The 18,230-nt window shown below is 49.3% G+C and overlaps 8 protein-coding genes across 8 annotated transcripts; 1 reads left to right on the forward strand and 7 right to left on the reverse strand.

The window, feature by feature from the left end:
- Window positions 1–299: 299 nt before the first annotated feature.
- PGRI_028140 (PP2C family serine/threonine-protein phosphatase) lies at window positions 300–1,718 on the reverse strand (the record flags this gene model as incomplete). Its single annotated transcript, XM_040790527.1, has 1 exon — window positions 300–1,718. One exon carries the CDS (start codon window positions 1,716–1,718, stop codon window positions 300–302), a length of 1,419 nt encoding a protein of 472 aa, XP_040647480.1.
- A 606-nt stretch (window positions 1,719–2,324) lies between these two features.
- On the reverse strand, window positions 2,325–4,624 carry PGRI_028150 (MDR family MFS transporter; the record flags this gene model as incomplete). Its single annotated transcript, XM_040790528.1, has 12 exons — window positions 2,325–2,541; window positions 2,595–2,773; window positions 2,833–2,940; window positions 2,996–3,126; window positions 3,183–3,293; window positions 3,360–3,573; window positions 3,626–3,841; window positions 3,889–3,958; window positions 4,010–4,024; window positions 4,084–4,388; window positions 4,443–4,507; window positions 4,555–4,624. 12 exons carry the CDS (start codon window positions 4,622–4,624, stop codon window positions 2,325–2,327), a joined length of 1,701 nt encoding a protein of 566 aa, XP_040647481.1.
- Window positions 4,625–5,570: 946 nt separating this feature from the next.
- PGRI_028160 (formin-binding protein HOF1) lies at window positions 5,571–8,997 on the reverse strand (the record flags this gene model as incomplete). The annotated part of the gene is made up of 6 exons (XM_040790529.1): window positions 5,571–5,740; window positions 5,803–8,050; window positions 8,101–8,412; window positions 8,460–8,746; window positions 8,799–8,903; window positions 8,955–8,997. 6 exons carry the CDS (start codon window positions 8,995–8,997, stop codon window positions 5,571–5,573), a joined length of 3,165 nt encoding a protein of 1,054 aa, XP_040647482.1.
- A 666-nt stretch (window positions 8,998–9,663) lies between these two features.
- On the reverse strand, window positions 9,664–10,536 carry PGRI_028170 (uncharacterized protein; the record flags this gene model as incomplete). Its single annotated transcript, XM_040790530.1, has 1 exon — window positions 9,664–10,536. One exon carries the CDS (start codon window positions 10,534–10,536, stop codon window positions 9,664–9,666), a length of 873 nt encoding a protein of 290 aa, XP_040647483.1.
- A 541-nt stretch (window positions 10,537–11,077) lies between these two features.
- Window positions 11,078–13,419, reverse strand: PGRI_028180 (transcription factor TFIIIC subunit TFC6; the record flags this gene model as incomplete). Its single annotated transcript, XM_040790531.1, has 3 exons — window positions 11,078–11,129; window positions 11,187–11,991; window positions 12,045–13,419. The coding sequence occupies 3 exons, from the start codon at window positions 13,417–13,419 to the stop codon at window positions 11,078–11,080; spliced, it is 2,232 nt and encodes a 743-aa protein (XP_040647484.1).
- An 892-nt stretch (window positions 13,420–14,311) lies between these two features.
- Window positions 14,312–15,178, reverse strand: PGRI_028190 (alpha/beta hydrolase; the record flags this gene model as incomplete). The annotated part of the gene is made up of 1 exon (XM_040790532.1): window positions 14,312–15,178. One exon carries the CDS (start codon window positions 15,176–15,178, stop codon window positions 14,312–14,314), a length of 867 nt encoding a protein of 288 aa, XP_040647485.1.
- Window positions 15,179–15,583: 405 nt separating this feature from the next.
- On the forward strand, window positions 15,584–16,671 carry PGRI_028200 (uncharacterized protein; the record flags this gene model as incomplete). The annotated part of the gene is made up of 2 exons (XM_040790533.1): window positions 15,584–15,637; window positions 15,688–16,671. The coding sequence occupies 2 exons, from the start codon at window positions 15,584–15,586 to the stop codon at window positions 16,669–16,671; spliced, it is 1,038 nt and encodes a 345-aa protein (XP_040647486.1).
- A 255-nt stretch (window positions 16,672–16,926) lies between these two features.
- Window positions 16,927–17,734, reverse strand: PGRI_028210 (dolichyl-phosphate beta-D-mannosyltransferase; the record flags this gene model as incomplete). Its single annotated transcript, XM_040790534.1, has 2 exons — window positions 16,927–17,560; window positions 17,631–17,734. The coding sequence occupies 2 exons, from the start codon at window positions 17,732–17,734 to the stop codon at window positions 16,927–16,929; spliced, it is 738 nt and encodes a 245-aa protein (XP_040647487.1).
- Between the last annotated feature and the right edge of the window lie 496 nt (window positions 17,735–18,230).

Here is an 18,230-nt window from a genome sequence, read left to right on the forward strand (position 1 = left end):
CAGCCAAAGCCAATATCTGCAAAGTTCCAATCATGGCTAAATAAGTACAACATCATGAATGATGCTATTTATTGCCAGGTATCATAGAGTAGTCCATCACCTCCAAGAAGTTACATTATTTTGTGGCGGGTTGTTAGGAATAGGCGAAATTATTGATGGACCCTTCTTTTGGATTGTGATGGAAATAGAAAATCAGTGAAAGTAGTCATCATAATAATCTCCAGTTTTCGCTCGAAAGGTTTTGAGGTACACATATCAGAAACAGATTTCTAAATTTAGAGCAATCAAGGACACGTCATTTACTTCTCGATATTAAAGAAAACCACCTGCACGGTAATATCATCCCGTACCCGCCGAGAGAAAGGAGGATCAAAGGCAAGCCGGCCTGATATCATCTCATGGTGATTCCCACCAAGGGAGTTGCGCGTCAGATGCACTGCCGCATTATCATCTTGAGTTGTTGTTCTCTCCTCCACAAACTTCCAATTCACATCTTTCCAGAATCTGCCAAAATCAAATTGGCTTTCTGTTGGCTCTAGTTCACTCTTTGTCTCCCCGGTCCCTTGCTCCAGCCAGTTACCTACCAAGTCGACACCCTGTTTATTGGAGAGGTAATCCCATAGCCCATCCGTAGCGAGAATCAAGAACGAGGGTTTATTAGAATCGATCTTGGTACTTGTCACGACCGGCTCGGCAGTCAAGTATGGGGGTGTGCGAACATCGTACCGTGGCGTTAGGGGTGGTGGAACACTGAATTTCCGCTTCATTTCCTTCTGGAACTCCACAGGCCACTTCCACAGAATATCACCAAACGCTCGTGAGACCATGAGACCAAGAACCCGTCCGTCTTTGGCTATGTTTTCCTCGCCCGGGTGCTCCTTAGAAATGCGGGTGATCTCTTCTTCATTGCTGCCAGTTTGGTCTATTGACAGGGGAATTGCCTCCCACTTGCCGTCAGACCCTTTTTGTCCCAGAACCGCTCTTGAGTCGCCAGTACAGGCAACGTGCAACGTGCTTGTGGTAGGATCGTACAGGGATAGCAACGCACATGAACCAGCGTAAGCAGGGGCCAGTTTCTTAATCTTGTCCTGAAAGGATTCTTTGCTCGTAGATGTTTCCTGTGCAGTCTTGGCGATGGAGTCGTCAAGGTCCACAAATCCTTTCATGATAGCGCGCTGGACCGACTCATTTGGTACTGGCTCGTTTGAAAGTGGTTTAATTTCGGCCAATCTGCGTCGCACAAATGGCAGGAGATGCTTCGTCAACAGATCCGCTGTCTGCCAGCCTGAATGTCCATCAAAAACGGCCCAGGACATCCATTGATCATTCTCATTCCATGGCGAGGAAAGTTTGCCATGGATAAACCGATCCTCGCAAGGGCTGTTTGATGCCAATTGAGTGCCATCGTATCTAGTGATTCCAGAAATATTTCTGACCTGGAAGGAGTATGCTTCTTTCGATAGTATGCGTGTCACATCCTCTTTGGAGGGGCCCAGCTTAGGGGCCAAGTGCTCCGCTGATGAACTCTCGAGGAGGGGCACATCATCCTTTGTAGCGGTCAACCACCACAGGCCGGGCGTGGTGATCAGACCTGCAGTTGCAATGTAAATTTTTGAATTTGAAGAGAAAGACTTGATTGAGAAAGAACGTTTAGTATGTGTCCGTACAATGGAAGCGGTCACGCGCCCTATACGCGGTCGGGTGAGGCATGATAACATGGTCGCTTGTAGCTAGGAAGAAGGTGAAGCTGGTAAACTTTGAGATCACTCGAATATTACCCCAGGTCTCGTCAAGGCGGTAAGATCACAATACTCCTTGCTGTATTCGGACGGAAAGGGGTAAAGAGAACAGACCCGGGTAGCCCTATACGAGATAATTAGTCAGTAGTTAAAAAGCAATATATTTTCTAGGTAAAGACTATCAACTACTGCTTCATAATTATCAAAATTTTATTGTATACACCAGTTGAGAGTATTGCGGCACTCCAGCTTCCAAGGGTCAAGTTTATCGAGTCGAGCAACTTATCTATATCCTTCAATCCTTGAGGATATCCGGTGATCCGTGTCACATGCCAGGTCTATGCCAAAGAGAATGAGTGAATTTCAACTAAAATATCAAAAATGGAGAGAGAGAGAGAGACAAGAGGAAGAAGCAAGCAGTCAATCCCTAAGGATCAAAACTACATCATGAGCAAACAATCTAGAAGAAAACATCCTCTTCTTGATAAAGCAAATATATGAAATAAGTGAATCGTGACAATCTGACCTTTTTGGTCATAGGACCCATTAAAACGCATATGCTGCACAGAATGTAGCCTAATCCTCTTAGCTTGACTGGTGTGAGTGCGTTTTCTCTGCCATAGGCTGCCCATCGGAAGTCGTAGGCTGCTCTGCGCCAGTCACCTTGTCACCACAGGGCAAATTATTTTCTGCCTCTGTCTCCGGCTTTTTCTTAATGTTGATATTCGAGATACAGAGTGCAAACACCAATGAAAGAACATTGGCTGGGACGCCAATGATGAAAACGACAGACAGCGACTTGCTACAGGTACATATTAGATCATCATCCACAGTGATGGAAGCGAGCAGACTTACACATAGGCGCGTACGACATTAGGTAATAGTGCGTCTGGGACCGCCGCGCTATAAATCGACAGCGGCGACTGCAGTATCGTGGCGAAAGGCGCATCCGGCGCGTACTCGCGCAAATTGCGCACGAGTTGGGACGAGAAGGTGGTTTCAGCTATCGCAAGACCAATCGTACCACCGAGGAACTGCAAGATAGAAATCAATTATAAGCGGCAGACGCGAGCTATAAGTGTGATATGCGTACCTGGCAGAAGTTTACCATACCGGTCGCCTGACTTATTAGCTTTGGTGTGTCGTCGAACTCGGCCTGCATGGCAAACAGGATGTTCTGTAGCGTTATACCAATACAGAGCTGTTAAAGGAATTGTATCAGAGAGGCTATATTGAATATACAAGGAATTGCTTACGCCGACAAGAATTTGGTAGCCGATCACAGCTGCGTTCGAGGGCAATGCGGTCACAGTGTACATTAGTCCAGCACCGACGGCGCCGACCAGCGGTCCGCCAACTAAGTACGGCCAATAGCGGCCGTAGCGACCTGTTTTCGATAAGGTTTATTAGTTGTCCAGGAATAACGGGAAACATAACACATACCGACAAGTTGTCCAGACACCACAATCGATATGACGACGGACAGCATGAGCGGGAGTAGGTCCACGCCACTCTTCGTCGCAGAATGGTGGCGGCCTGCTTGGTAGTAGATGGCTGTATACTATGGTTAGCTGAAAGCGATTAGGGCCTGTGAAGCTGCACCACGACGCACGAATATACTATGGAAGGATGTCAGTTGCTGCCCCACGAGCGGGAGCGGGACGGAACCCACGTAGGTGAAGATCAAGTAGATAAAGCGGTTGAAGATGGCAAAGGAGCAGATCGAGTAAATGGAGAAGCTCTTGAATATTACCAACGGAACCATAGCCCGATCTCCCATATAGCGCTCCCAGAAGATGAATACTACTGTTAGTACGAGTGCAAGAACGAGACACTGGTACGATTCAGTCAGCAGGCTTCTGATGAGTTACACTCATAATACATACGACGATGACATCCGTGCTGTCCCATTCCTTTTCGTTCCCGCCCCATTGGAGGCCTAGAACGAGACTTGTGACGGCGCCCAGACTGAGCATAGCGCCAATCCAGTCCAAGGCAGCCGTGCTCCAAAACATGGACTTGAAAGAGCGATCATAGTCTTCGGATCCGAGCGGTGGTGGAGCGTCGAGGAGCCATATAATCGCTACAATAGCCACGCCACCCTAGGAAAATCTTAGCAAATGGCAACCAGCAACTGTGGCTGACCTACAATGGGCAAATTGATATAGAAACACCACCGCCAGGAGGCGTGGTCCGTGAGGGCGCCGCCTACAAGAGGTCTGATGGCATTAGCTGATCTGCGCAGTGAACGGAGAAACATATCCTGTTACCCAATGATGGAGGCACTAAAATACGATTAGCAGTTTATACGTTTACCAAAGCCGGCAAACCCCCATGAACGTACAATGCAAATACCGATTCAAATAGACTGAAAAGCATTGGTCGATCCTCTAATCGGGTAGCCTGGGCCATCACTTGGAGGATACCAGTGAGAATACCAGCAGCGCCAACGCCAGACAGCGCCCGCCCGCCGATAAGCGCATTGACATCCTGGGCGGCACCACACAAGGCAGAGCCAGCCTCAAAGATTAACACAGATGCTATAAGCACATATTTGGCTGGATGGAGGCGGAGGACTTGGGAGAAGAAGAGGATGAAGGTAGTCTGCGTAAGGACGAATGAGGCGGCGACCCAGCCTTGTTGGGAGAACTACCGAGAGGTGTATATAAGTCCACGAACAACAAATTTCTGTACATCACTTACCGCGTTAAAGTCTGATGCAATGCGTGGTAGAGCAGTTGATAGGATAGTCTGGTCCAGTGCGATTACTACCTCTTTCAGTCGTGCACTCAAAGGTTGGGCTCAGCAAACGTACATAGCAGGGCCAGTAACATTGCCCCAAACGCAATGGCCAATTTCTTGCCTGTCAACAGATGGGTCTCCATGCTTGCTGATATTGTAATTGCATTGTGTTGTCTACATAGTGTTCGGGGGCCAGGTACTAAGGACGACACGTGCTGGAAGGCTAATCCAGACTAAGTAAACCCCACATATCTCCGCAAACCCATATTTGACTCTTTTCCGCCAATTCCATCCGATATATCAGATCCACATCCCGAGTTCAGCCCCCCATATCTACTCGAGATTCTCCAGCAAGTGTGGCTTGGTGCTCTATCTCATTCGGTATGAGGCAAGCTCGGGCCACACCAACGAAGTGACCCCCAGTATAGGTACAAGCTAGAGGCACTTTTGCAATGTACCTGCATCTATAACGACAGCTCTAAATACTACCTCCAATTTAATTTAGGCCATTGCTATCGTGGTCTGCCTACTGCTTACACCATGGGAAGACACATTGCATTAAGGATAGCATCAATTAGAACAAAGCACGTCATACATACACGGCATAACAATTGAATGAGCGTCCAAAGACCAAAGCAAATGATGGAGAACGGAGCACAGAAGGGGAATATGAAAACGAAAAGACCATAAAGTGCTAAGGTCTTTCTTCATTGTCCGAAACTGCTCATCATACAATTTCGTTCGAACAGACCTCTGTCGACAAAGGAGAAAGTCAAGAAAAAAGAAAGAAATTCAAAGAAATTCACACAAAGGACATGTTAAGAAGCTCCCCAGAACACACACGCTAAAGTTTCCAAAAATCATCTGCAAGAACAGAATAGTGAGATTAAACAGGCTGTTCAACGATGTAAAGACGGGAAGATAGCACCATGTTGAGAATGAAAGAAAAAATAGTAGAGTAGAAAGAAATCGTCAATGTGCAAAGAAAGTCGACGAAAGGCATGGTATCTACGTGAGAACATGAACAAGAGCGTCACCGTCGGAACAAACGTTGCGAAGGTCGTGGCGGGTCGTGAGATCAATGGGGTATCAGATGATTTGCAGATAGTTGCTTGGCACAAGACCAGGATGGCCACGGGCGTTGGTGACTTCAGCTTCCCACCACCCGTCGTCCTGCAGGCGGATAACGGCAAGGACATCTCCTTTGCCAAAGCTGAGCTCTTCAGGGATGGCGGCATTGTAGGTGTACATGGCACGAGCTGTGACATTGAAATCAAGTTAGATACTAGCAATCTATTGCTAAAGAGGGGGAAATGCTTACCAAAGTGCAAGATTGGACGGCCATCACGGCTGAATTTGCGCCCAGGCTCTGCAACAGCCATAGTGCGGCTCCGGGATCGGCCAATAGGCGGCCCGTCACCATAAGTCGATGAAGGGCGGCTGCTTCCGCGAACCGAGCCGGCATATCCAGGACTGCTGGAACCATACATATCGTGGCTTCCGGATAACTGCAGCTCCATGCCACCCGAACTAGAAGGACGAGTTTGCTGCCTGAACTGGGGCTGCGGGGATACAGCACGGTGGCTCATAGCGGGCGAGGCCCTCCGAACAAAATCGTTCGGAGAGTAGGGCGGATCCTGAGTACGGCGGGGAGTGGGCGATTGGCTGTATTGGCTTCGCATGCTGTTAGACTGATAACTACTCGGGCTAGGGCTCGGACCCCTGCCACTGTTCTGGCTCATCCGAGTATCCACACGGGGAGAAGCAACCTGAGGCTGAGGGCTGACACTGCGTCTCGCTGCCGGTGCTGGGGACCTAGCTCGCGGGGCTTCTTGGGTTTGAGCGCTGTGTCTAGATCCCATGCTGCTATTTTGTCCTCGAAGCATGCTCTGGGTTTGACCAGTATACTTCTGGGTTGTCTTATGCATTTGCTTTGCTGTAAAGGCCGGCTGAGGTGCACCGAGTCGCTTGGCTGCGGGATCATTGTATGCAGGTGGAGGAGCAGCAACACTAGCATTACTACCACCATAGGTAGAAGAACGCGCCGACGGAGTAGGTGTGGAGATTCCATGATATCTATCTGCTGACACCCGAGTGGCTGACTGCTTCCCACTTGTTTTGAGGTCTGCCAGAGCCTGCGCAATAGGATCCAAGTCATCTTCGGGCGCCGGGTTTGGCTGTGATCCTTTGCTGGGCGAGCGATCCTCTGGGGATGCAACATCGAAGACATTATTCCCGACATTGAGCTGGAAATTTGCTCGAGGATCAACAGGTTCGGGGCTGTCAGAGACACGAGCCGGTGGGCCTGCTGGAGGCTTGACTGGGCTGGCTTGTTTGGTTGGGCTGGTTTGCTTTGTTGGGCTAGCCTGCGTGGGTGGGATAACTTGCTTGGGTGGGCTCGCTTGTTTAGGCGGGCTGACGATTTGCTTGGGCGGGCTCACTGGCTTAGTGGGGCTGATGACCTGTTTGGGTGGGCTCATTTGCTTCGTCGGACTGGTTTGCTTTGTCGGCGAGTCCCAGCCGCTACAAGACACGGAGTGGGGTGAAGCAACCGACTGCGGAGAGGTGACTTGTTGTGAAGAAATAACAGGTCTTTCTTTGTCATGGCGACTCTTGCGACGGAATGGGCTGTTGCTAAAGAAAGCGCTCTTCTTTTTCGGCGATTTATCATCTCCAGAAATTGGCATCGGTGCACTGTTTGTTGGCTTCACTACAGACTTCTTCGTGGGCGTTTCCTCAACACTAGAAATAGAGGTTGAGTTCGAAACTTCGCTCTGAGAGTCACGGCTAGACGGGCGATACGCGCTAGTTGCCGAGCTTCGCTCTGAGGGTGGCCCAGCGCGACAGAACATGGTCATACCATCTGTCGGGTATGCATTGTGGGGAACAGCACTGATTTCTCCGTGTTGCTCGGGATCATAGTTCGGAGGCGGCGCGCCACCACGGCGGAAGTCTAAAGGCGCGGGCTGCTGGGGTTGCGGCTGTCGCGGCGGTTGCTGCTGCAGGAGAGGCTGCTGTTGCATAAATGGCTCCTGCTGTAATGGTGGCGGTTGTTGCATAGGAGTCTGATGCTGCACTGGAGGCTGGTGCTGCAGAAGGGGTTGCGACTGCATGAATGGCGGCTGCTGCTGCTGCAATGGTGGCGGTTGTTGCATAAGAGGCTGCTGCTGCACTGGAGGTTGGTGCTGCATGAGAGGCTGCGGTTGCATGAATGGCGGCTGCTGCTGCAAGGGCGGCTGTTGCTGCTGCCGAGACGGCGTCACGTTGTTAACTACTGGAGCAGGATGTCCCATTTGAGCCGCAAGGTCTGACTGTGGGTCATGGTGTGAATCGAATGTTGAGGGCTGGGGAGAAGATGTCCGGAATGCTGGATTCATGGTGCGCTGGAACTGGGCAACCGAGTAGCCGTCTGCTTCATCTATCTCGGAGGACGAATCATCATCCTTGCAGAAGTTGATAAATCGGGGAGGATCTGGGATCTCTTGGCCAGTTCCTCGTTCCTTAATGAAGGAAATAATATCCTTCTCCACTTCACAGTTCTCCAAAGAGAGACGAACTTTCTCACATGACTATATGTCAAATTAGCATTGCAAATTGAACTCGGGAAGAATAAACATACGGCATCATCGCTGACACAAACAGTTGAAGCAATATTCGCATAAGTCCACAAACTGCTCTTTGTGAAGTCCAGACGCTCCTCTTCCAAATCTTGAAATTTGTCGCATGCTGACTTCCATTCCTTATTCCAGCGTCCAGTTGTCTCTTCGAGTTGCTTGACGGCTGCTTCGTATTCCTGGCTATTTGACGCCAGCTGGATCTGGGTCTTCTCCAGCTTGGCCTTATTCTTGCGCTCTTCCTGGCCCATGACCATGTGGCCCTGCGCGAGGTATCCTTTGATGCGGAGACAGTCCTGCTCGTAACGATCACGAGTCTGTAGAATTAGTATATTTCCTCACATCACTCCATGAAATTACTCACTTTATTGACAAGCTGTGTCTGTTGCATCTTAGTCTTGTGTAAGCGCTCAATGCACTGTTGAATGATCTTTCGTCGCTCCTTAATACCACTAGCGAAAGCAGCAAGTGGCTCCTCCAATTCGGTCTTCATTTGTCCCGCTATCGCTGCATGTGCCTTGGCGATCGCTTCGGTCTCGCCGCGAACCACATCGAGTGAGGCTCGGAGCGAACCTGTCTCGTTTGATCCCAGACTCTTGCGACACAGAGATTGGAGCTTGCGCGCGTATTCATCTTCAATAGAGGCTCGAACTATAAAGGTGTCAGACTGCAATGGTTCTATGGTCGCATGCATGCCACGTACTGTTGTAGAAAACCTTCAATTCGTCATTGGTAATTTTTGAACCATGCACGCGGTCCAACATTGGTTGAAGTCCTGCATCATCTTTGCCCCAAAAATTGTTGGCAACTAGAGAAATAGTCAGCACGTGCAACATTTCATTAGTGTAGTACCACATACAAGACATGGAGACCGTAGGTCCGTCTGCCACTGTCCCCGGCATTGTTATCGATGTTGAGCCTCGGCCAGCCTATGCGCATGCGAAGTGTGTTGAAATCAGAGGTACAAAGGTGGGGGGAAATAAGAACAATAACACTGTCGAAGAAAAAAAGTTAAGCAACAAAAGAGACCCTTGGAGGTCACAAAGTGAAGTTGAAGGTGAGCGGAGGGATGATGTTTACGGGCCGCGTCTCTCGGGGCAACCACCTGAGCGTGGACCGCGCGCCACGCACGTTACATAAGCTTTATGTATCGGAAATTATTTGTATTCTTGATCGGAGAATTAAATGTTTATCAGGAATATTGTCATAAAAATAGTTTCATTTTGTTCTCGGTCATGCAACCGTTCCATTCTATGTAAATCGGGGACCCGTTGAGTATTCAAATCCAGTCTATCTAGGCCAAGCAAACGCGAAAACAACCCATTCCCATATGCACAAAAAGTAAAAGACACATGAAGAATTGTAAGTTCGAAATCGCTTCCAGTAAAAACGCCAGTCAAATATGCATCCCCCAAACCATAACGGGGATAAATCAAGTCATTCGCTATCTCTTTGTTTTCGTTGTTGCAATCATATCGTGCCATAAATCAAGCATTTCATCAGTTCATGGAAAGTCTTGCTCGTATTCCTTTCGAGAAAGCTAAACCGAATGTCTCATGTTGTCTGTCTTAGTAGGCCACAGGAGTAGCCGACGCAGTGGCGGTGCTGGAGACAGGCGAAGAGACACTGGAAGAACCCCAAGTGCGGAAACCACGGGCCACAAGAGCAGGAGAGGCAGAAGGTGTGGCAACGGAGGAATCACAGGGGGCAGCAGAGTACCAGCCGTAGGGACCACGGGCCGCCAGAGGAGCAGCTGAAGTAGTGACGCTGGAGCTGGAGGGAGTGCCGGGGGCAGAAGAGTACCAACCACGGGCCACAAGGGAAGTCGCCGAGGAAGAGGGAGTGGCAGAAGAAGAGTACCAGCCACGAGCGACAAGGTGAGTGGCAGCAACGGAAGTGCTCAGGCTAGAAGAAGGCGACGCCAAAGAGGAAGAGTGCCAATCACCGAAGCCGCGAGCCACGAGGGAAGTAGGCGAAGCGGTAGGCGTGGCAACAGGAGTATTAGAAGCAGCAGAGTACCAGCCACGGGCATAGAGAGACGCAGAGGCAGAGGCAGAGCTAGAGTACTCGCGAGCAAAGAGAGCAGGCTGACCAGCGGCTCTCAGGCCCCGGCGAAAGAAAGAGGAAGAGCCAGGAGTTGGGGTCCCCAAGCACGGAGTAGAGCTAGCCACGGGAGTCGAGGAGTAGGCCACGCTCGAAGGAGTCTCAGTCACAGTCACAGTGATGGACGCTGGCTCGGCGCCAGGGGCAGTGACTGTGGAAATTTCGTAGACAGTGTCGACTTCACGTGCAACTGAGCTGGAGGAGGAGTCTCCATCGGCATTGACTACGGAGTAATTTGCACGGCGAGCGAGGTCTTCGTTCTCGGGATTGGCGACAGGCGCGGCATTGGTCACGCCGATAGAGCAAAGGGCGAACAGTGCAACAGAAGAGAAATGCATGATGACGGGGTAATTGAAGTGTGTAATGATTGTTGAAATGAAAAGGACGCTTAAAAAAGACGAAAATGTAAACAAGGCAATGGAGATATGTGTGATGTTAGGAGAGATGTTTGATTGAAGATAGAGAATTGAGAATGAAAGAGAAGGATTTGAGGATTCAATTTCGGGTTTAAAAGTCATACGAAAAAAGATCTACTATCACGGTGAAGTGTAATTCTATTGGGCCGAAAATAGGCGGCTGGGATCGACGGTGGCTGGGTTGGCGGCAGTCCAGCCATGGCTTTTCTGTCTTTAATTTATTTTTAATTGGCTTTGATCGATTTTGATTGGTTGGGACGATCTTCAAGATGTCTATACCCACATGGCACACCTGCCAACCACGACGTTCCAAGATTGTGGTGGGGTCGCCATGGCGACATTAAGTAAGCAATTGATGTGGCTGGGGGCTTTGGTTATCCACTCTAACACAGTTAATATAGCACATTTCGTTTCACTGTCGCCTAGTTTCTTTTCATAGATCAACTATGATGTCCTAATGACTTTAACCGACAGGATGATCCGAGAAGATCTTCTGTTTCACCAACACAGCCATCCTGATTTTGTTGTGGTAGCACTATAGGGCAAGATCTTCCACTCTCACTAATCCACACCCCAGCGCAGCGCTGGCCCACGCTGCACAAGGACGGTTGGGGTTCCACCCGAGGGCTGTGACGTGTGTATTCTCTTCGTAAATCGTAGATGTCCCCATCCCGCTGACGGGGTTGGTCTCGTATAGTTTGGAGGTTGCCAGTTTCTGGTTCTCTGCCCGGTATCCGTCATAAAATCGACTGGTTCCCACAGTATCCATCTTGGAGGTGGGAATCCATTCATGTGTGAACCATATCTGCTGCCATATCTGCTCCTTGTTGTAAACAACTCGTCGGAATGGATTCGTTCCTACGACCTCACCTGCGGCACTGCCGAACAGGGCACAGGGGTGATGATTACTGCATTGCGCCATGGCTGAGACGTTGCTGCTAAGCCGCGCAATGGTAGTGGTGGTAAAGAACCGCCGGATTGGAAGTATGCGCGCAAATTCGTTTTCATCCCCGCCAACAACGGACTGGCAGATGGGAGAAAAGCTGAGGTGGGGAGAGGCCCCTCGCACGCGGCCCGTCGAGGTAATTTCCCTGGTGGGATCGATGGCTGACCACATCTTTGTTTCGCCATCCATAGAGACAGTGATGATTAATTGGGGATGGGCCGGGTATGCCGATGTGATATCGAGTATGTAGGTGGCGTGGATTGGTCGATATGAATAAGGTAGAGGTTCAGACGTAAAGGAAGGCTCAATATTCCAGATAGCCACAAAACCGTTACCGCAACCCACCACAACATCACTAGGGGATAGCCACGTGACGCATGTGCAGACTGTTGCTGGCGGTCTTGCCTCGAACGCAGGCGATTTGATTTTCACTATATCTTGCACATTAGCGGGAATCATGAAAACCTCTCAAAGGGACACCCACAGAATTCTGTCTCCTGTGACTCTCTGCCTATTTTGATATCCAGAACTCTGATAGATCCGTCCCCCCAAACTGTGGCGAGTAAACCAATATATTCTTTTTCTTCTTCTTCGTCCTCCACTCGTCCAGTCCGGGGGAAAGGACACCATGCCATGCGTCTTAGGTCTCCCCAGTCAGCACACAAGACTTGTCGAAGCCGGGGCCTGGAGTCCATATCGAGAGTCATTGTAGCAGTCTCACTTGCTTTGCCTTTAAACTCCCAGATCTGCAGAGCGCTAGGGAAAGGCTCTGAGGGTTGAAACGATGAGATGGGCTCACTTTCTTCGGATCTGTGCTGATTTTTCTGATCATCAGTAATCGGCGCGGCCACAGCAAGATACTGAGCCAAACCATCCTGGTTTGGAGCCCAACCCATGCAATGTGCCTTTTGACCGATATTCAATATCCAACCTTGCCGAATCCTTTTGATCTCAGCTTTAGACCCAGCTTTAGACTCTTTTGGTTTGGAGCCTGATGCCTCCCAGGCTTTTCCAAAGTCAAAAGTCTCATGATAGCCCAGCTGGAATAGCTGTTGATTATCATGCGGCCCCAGTAAAATGCCATGTTTTCGCGTATCTTGTTGAGGCAGATAATTTTGGAATGCCAGTGACTTTTCAATCGTCTCAAACCGCTGTCTATTCCGGAACCTCTCACCAGTGTCCCGGTCGTAGTACCAGTCCCATCCACGTGTGCTTTCTTTCAGAACATCATCTGGGTGAACCCCAAATGTGCGCCCGTACAGATATTCAGGCTTCTTCTCTGTCTCCTCCAATGTGAAGCGAGATGGAAAGACGGCGTCTATACCCTTGTTCCATCGCATTCGGAAGTGAACGGCTGGCATCAGATCTCGGTCGTCGGGACCGAAAGTGAGATGATAGTAGGTGCCTTTGGACAAATGATCTCTGGGCTCGATGATGCCACGAATGTGTGTCTCATCGTCGGATGGTGCAACTGTGCCATCAACTCTTCGCTTCTTCAGGTTTGTATCATGTTGGTGTGACATTGAACGCCCTGAACGCGCTTTCCTAGGAGTAATCTCGATCCCGTCGATCTCCATTTCATCAGGGTCATAGGCACCAGCTTCTGATCCATATTCACCTTCTGGTTCTTCTTCGGGGTCATCTTCTAGGTCCTCTTCTTCGGCCTCTTCGCCTGAGCCAGCGACAAATTCATGATCTGAGGCTGAATCTTCTGCTTGGCCGCGTTTCTTTTTCCCCTTGGCAGGACTTTCCTTTTTGATAGAATCCTCATCATCACTAATCCCAGCTGCTTTGAATGGATCATCAACGTACACGGCCCTAGGACCTTTGAAGCGTCCAGACCTGCGGCCGGAAGGCATGTTGCTTAGATAGGTCGCGTCGTCAACAACAGCCAATAACTACAGCAGCGTGCATGCACAAAGTGTGTCAAGTTATTTGAACCTCAGTAATATGTTACTGAGTAAAGTAGCTGTGATCTTGTGCATTGAAACATCCGCTATCGAAATAGAGAAGCTTCAGCAATACAGGAAGATGAAGGGCGGTGACACTAGCCCCAATATGGCTAGCGTTTACGCCTTGTATCTCAGGCACCAACGCACCTAAATCAGCACTTTTCTTAACTAGTTAACCACTTCATACATCCCTCATTTTATTTTTAAAAATGAATTATTATCATGTTTCTAGCCTCACTTACCTGCTAGTTATGAGGTCATCAAAGATCAAAATTGAGGTCACTAAATAGTCCACTTTGCCAAAATCCCTTCCTGGTGTAACACCAGCCCCCTGGAGTATCCCATCATACCACCATTCCCCGACAATCTACTCTATAACTCCATCTCTATATCGTCTGGGGTGGTTTGTCAACCTATGCTCATACCACCTTCCAGCTCACAGACTTGGTGACCTCATATGCTACACACCAGTCATGGAAGTATTATGGCTTTTGTATCTTTTGGACTGAGTTTATATCAACGTCTGACAGCGCTAACTCAGTCCAGTAGCTGATATTTCCGCAGTTTAATCGTAGAAATGACATCTCTACGTAATTTCATTGCCATAATCACATGTTACAGACTGCGTCCAGCATGCTACAGCATGACTATTTCCGTAGATCTACCAGCAAAATGTGATATATCGACAAGTGATTGAGTGGAGTTAATGCACATGGTATGATATAATTACAACAGAGAATCAGAGTGGAGAGTGCCCTTTGTCCTAAAGCGATAGCCAATGTAAGCTCTCGCTATCATGCTATGAGCTCTCAGGAATCAGCTCCGAGAGTATCTCATCCATATGCCTATGGATTGTAAAGTGTGTATCGTCTTCAAACACTTTGAAGGATGGGCTGTTCGAAAGAAGTTTGACATAGTACTCCGTCATGGGCAGCGGCGAGTTCCAATCTTTCGCTGCATGCCAGATGTAAAGATTGTTGTAAGTAATGTCGCCGAATTCAATGTCCCAGTCTTGTGACAATAGCTTCGCCTCATATGCCGCAGGGCCAGCGCCCTGTGCAAACGGCTCAAATAACACACGCAGCAATTTAGCTCGCCGTTCCTCAACTGATTCCTCATGTTGATCCTGGTCCTTTAGTAAGTAGTCATTGACTCTCCGAGTTGCCATTTTCGTATTCAGCCCCTTTCTAAGCATCCATACCACAAAGTTCAACGAACCTCGTAGTCCAGCTGGCCAGTACTCTGCCGCTAGCATTGATGCACGATAGATCCAAGGCATATGATGAGCCCCAGCGCTCCAGTTGCCCGCCCCGGCGAATATACCGACTGCAGACATCATGTCTTGAGGTAGCCCCCGCGCGCATGCTAATGCATAGGGCCCACCACCAGAGCCACCCATAATCGCAAAACGGGAGAGGCCGAGATGGTGAGCCAGTGCTTGAACATCGGCGGGCCAGTCCATGATACGCCGGTCAGGTTGGACTGTGGAGAGGCCAAAGCCTGGTCGCTCAGGGGCAATCACACGAATTCCGCGTTGGTGAAAGATATGTTCTATGGCAGAGGCCTCAAGGCGACATTGGGGATAGCCATGCATGAACATTAGTGGAAACCCAGTTTCAGAGCCATATTCGGCATAGCCTAGGGTCCTCCCGTCCTTGAGCCGCATTGTTTGATCGACCCGCGAGCTTGTAGTTCCGATGTATCGACATTTTGTATTTGACAGTTTGCTTTTGGTAAATAAGCGTACTTTTGCGGTCGGCCTCATCGCAGAAAAATAAGTGAGATCTCACGTCTTGAGGGGCACAGGGGGTTGAATACGAGGTCAGCAAAAGGAAGGCTAAGCCTAAAACGTATAGTATAAGCCGCTATACAATGTATGTTGTATGTTGTACTTCATAGCAAGGACCATGAGCATAATCCGGTCGAAAATATAAACAAGTTTTTCAAGTTCATGAGATCAGAAAGTACCAATGTAGGGCAAACATCCATGGCCGACCCCGCCTGCAGATCGAATACGTCAACTGATGATCTCCCACCTTAATTCTTCCTCAACAACCACCACAGCTCTATCATGTCACCACACGCTGCTCGCGGGCCGTCGCATAATGGCGTCCTCCATGAATATGTATATACTACGCTACCCATTCTCTATGCCAAGCTAACTAATTCCCGCAGGCTCCCAGACTTGTGGCCTTCGAGTTCACCCCACCAGTAGAGGGGATTAACAAAACAAACAGCCTTATCTTCGTAGGCGGGCTGACAGATGGATTCTGTACTGTTCCCTATGTGTCCAAGCTAGCGGAAGCTCTGGAAAACACCGAATGGTCGGTCTTTTCTGTCCTACTCTCTTCCTCCTATGCCGGATGGGGAGTCGGAAGTCTTGATCGCGATGTAGAAGAACTTGGCCAATGTGTGCGTTTCATTCGCGATCTGAAGGCGTCACGCCAACCCGGTGCACTGTCAAAAGCCGCAAAGATTGTGATCATGGGCCATTCGACGGGAAGTCAGGATGTGCTCCACTACCTTTATTCGCCGAACCCCGTGCCGCAGAAGGAGTTTGATCTTGGCCTTCAGCACATAGTCCGCCCTGAGCTCGATGGTGCTATTCTCCAAGCGCCCGCCTCCGATAGAGAGGGTCTGCAGTCTATTATCAATTCCTCTGAGACTCCAGACGAGCTTAGAAAGGTCTACGATCAACTTGTGGGCTTTGCCAATGAGCAAACATACACACCAGACAAAAAGGACACAATTCTCCCAATGAACCTGACTGCGAAGCTTTCTTATCCGCCCGACACGCCTCTCAGTGCCCGGAGGTTCTTGAGTCTGGTCAGCCCTAAGAGCCCGGACGACCCATCTGATGACGATCTCTTCAGCTCCGATTTGAGTGATGAGCGTTTGCAAAAGACCTTTGGGATGGTGGGTACCCAGGGCATGATCAAATCAAAGCTATTGTGCTTATATTCGGGCGAAGATGAGTATTGCCCGCATTGGGTGGACAAGGAAAAGCTGCTGCAGAGATGGCAGCAGGCCATCGATGCGGGAGGCGCCCAGTGGGATGCGGAGAACAGCGGAGTTATTCCTGGAGCTAGCCACAATGTTCATGGCGAAGGTCAGCAGGACCTCATTGATCGAGTTCTACGATACCTCCAGACCCTCTGAGCGCTGGAGGTTGATGGTATTGAAGTATAAAAATCACATAGAAAAATAGAAATCCAGAAGACAAGGGAAAGTTGAATTGATATCGACAATAAATAGGTCATTCAAACACCACCCAAAAGTGCATGGATTCGGAAAAGCGGAGGTCAGAAAGGGGTATATCACAGCACGGGCAGTAGGCAAGTCCAGACATGCTGGACTTGAGGCAAAGATGAATCGTAGCATTGGGGCACCAAAGTCTCTATGGCAAGCCCCGATTTATACCTTCACCCACAAGCTCAACACGCCCTTGAGGTACTCGACAATCTCGGATCCACCCAGCTTGCTCTCGCCGTACAGACGGTCGACGAAGGTAATCGGACACTCAGACACCTTGTAACCCATTGCCTTAGCACGGACCATCATCTCCATCTGGAAGCTGTAGCCTTTGCTCTCGGTCTTGAGGATAACCTTTTCCAGCACCGACTTCTTGTACAGTCGGAAGCTTCCAGTCAAGTCACTTACACCGGGCATCAGCATGACGTCCGCGATGAGGTTGGCAGTGCGCGAAGTGAATTTCCGGAACAAGTCCCAGCCGTAGACGCCACCTTTGATATCTCCGCGGTTGGCATATCGGGTTCCGGTCACAATGTCGGCGTCGGTCTCCTCTTGAATTCGGATCATCTCAGGGATGAACTTGGGGTGGTGGCTGAAATCGGCGTCCATGATGATAACAAAGTTGCCGGTGGTATATTTCAAGCCATGGACGTAAGCTGTACCCAGGCCAAGCTTTCCCTGGCGGGGCTTGAGGACGATGTGTTCGGCGCCATAGAGTTTCTGGAGCTGCTTCGCGATCTCGAGGGTACCGTCAGGGGATCCGTCGTCAACGATAATAACCTCCCAATCCAGCTTCCTATAATTCAAAAAAAAAAAAACAGATTTTAGCCCTAGCAATTTTTAGTTATACTAGTATAAGAGCATACTGTTCATTGAAAGTCCTCTGGATCAGCCAGATGATGATAGGGAGGTTCCTCCGCTCATTGTAAGTGGGAAGAATGACGGAGTACTTGTTCTTGGCGGCACCCATTTTGAAACCCACAAGTCAATTAATAAAGTAAGGAGTGGTAAAAGATCGGAGTGAATATCACATATAAAAAAAGAGAAAAGAAACGAGTAGGGACCGTATGGCTGACAGCTTGTTGCATTCGGCAACGCCAGATCGCGGCCAAGTCGCCAGATCCGGCATCCACCGCCCTGGCAGAATCCGATAGCTTATCGGGTGTTTTGCTTCGACTTCAATGGGAATACTTCCAACGTCACTCTACTCTTCATTCTAATTGATCTCTAAAATACTTCAAATGCTGTAGAGATGAATTCACTACCAGATAAACACATTCGGAATGTCTCCAGGTGTAAGCGCTCACTTCGTTGCCTTCACACTTCGACTGTCCCTTACTGATTCCTATGCAGCTTCTCGGCCCCGCAGCTCGACAAGAGGTCCTCTAGATGCATCTGATGAGTGAGCATTGTATCTTGCCCTCCACCGCTATGTCTTTATACTTACATGATTTAGCCCTCTCGCT

Source organism: Penicillium griseofulvum, assembly GCF_001561935.1.
Source record: "Penicillium griseofulvum strain PG3 chromosome Unknown contig_80, whole genome shotgun sequence".
Classification (NCBI taxonomy): Eukaryota; Fungi; Ascomycota; class Eurotiomycetes; order Eurotiales; family Aspergillaceae; genus Penicillium; species Penicillium griseofulvum.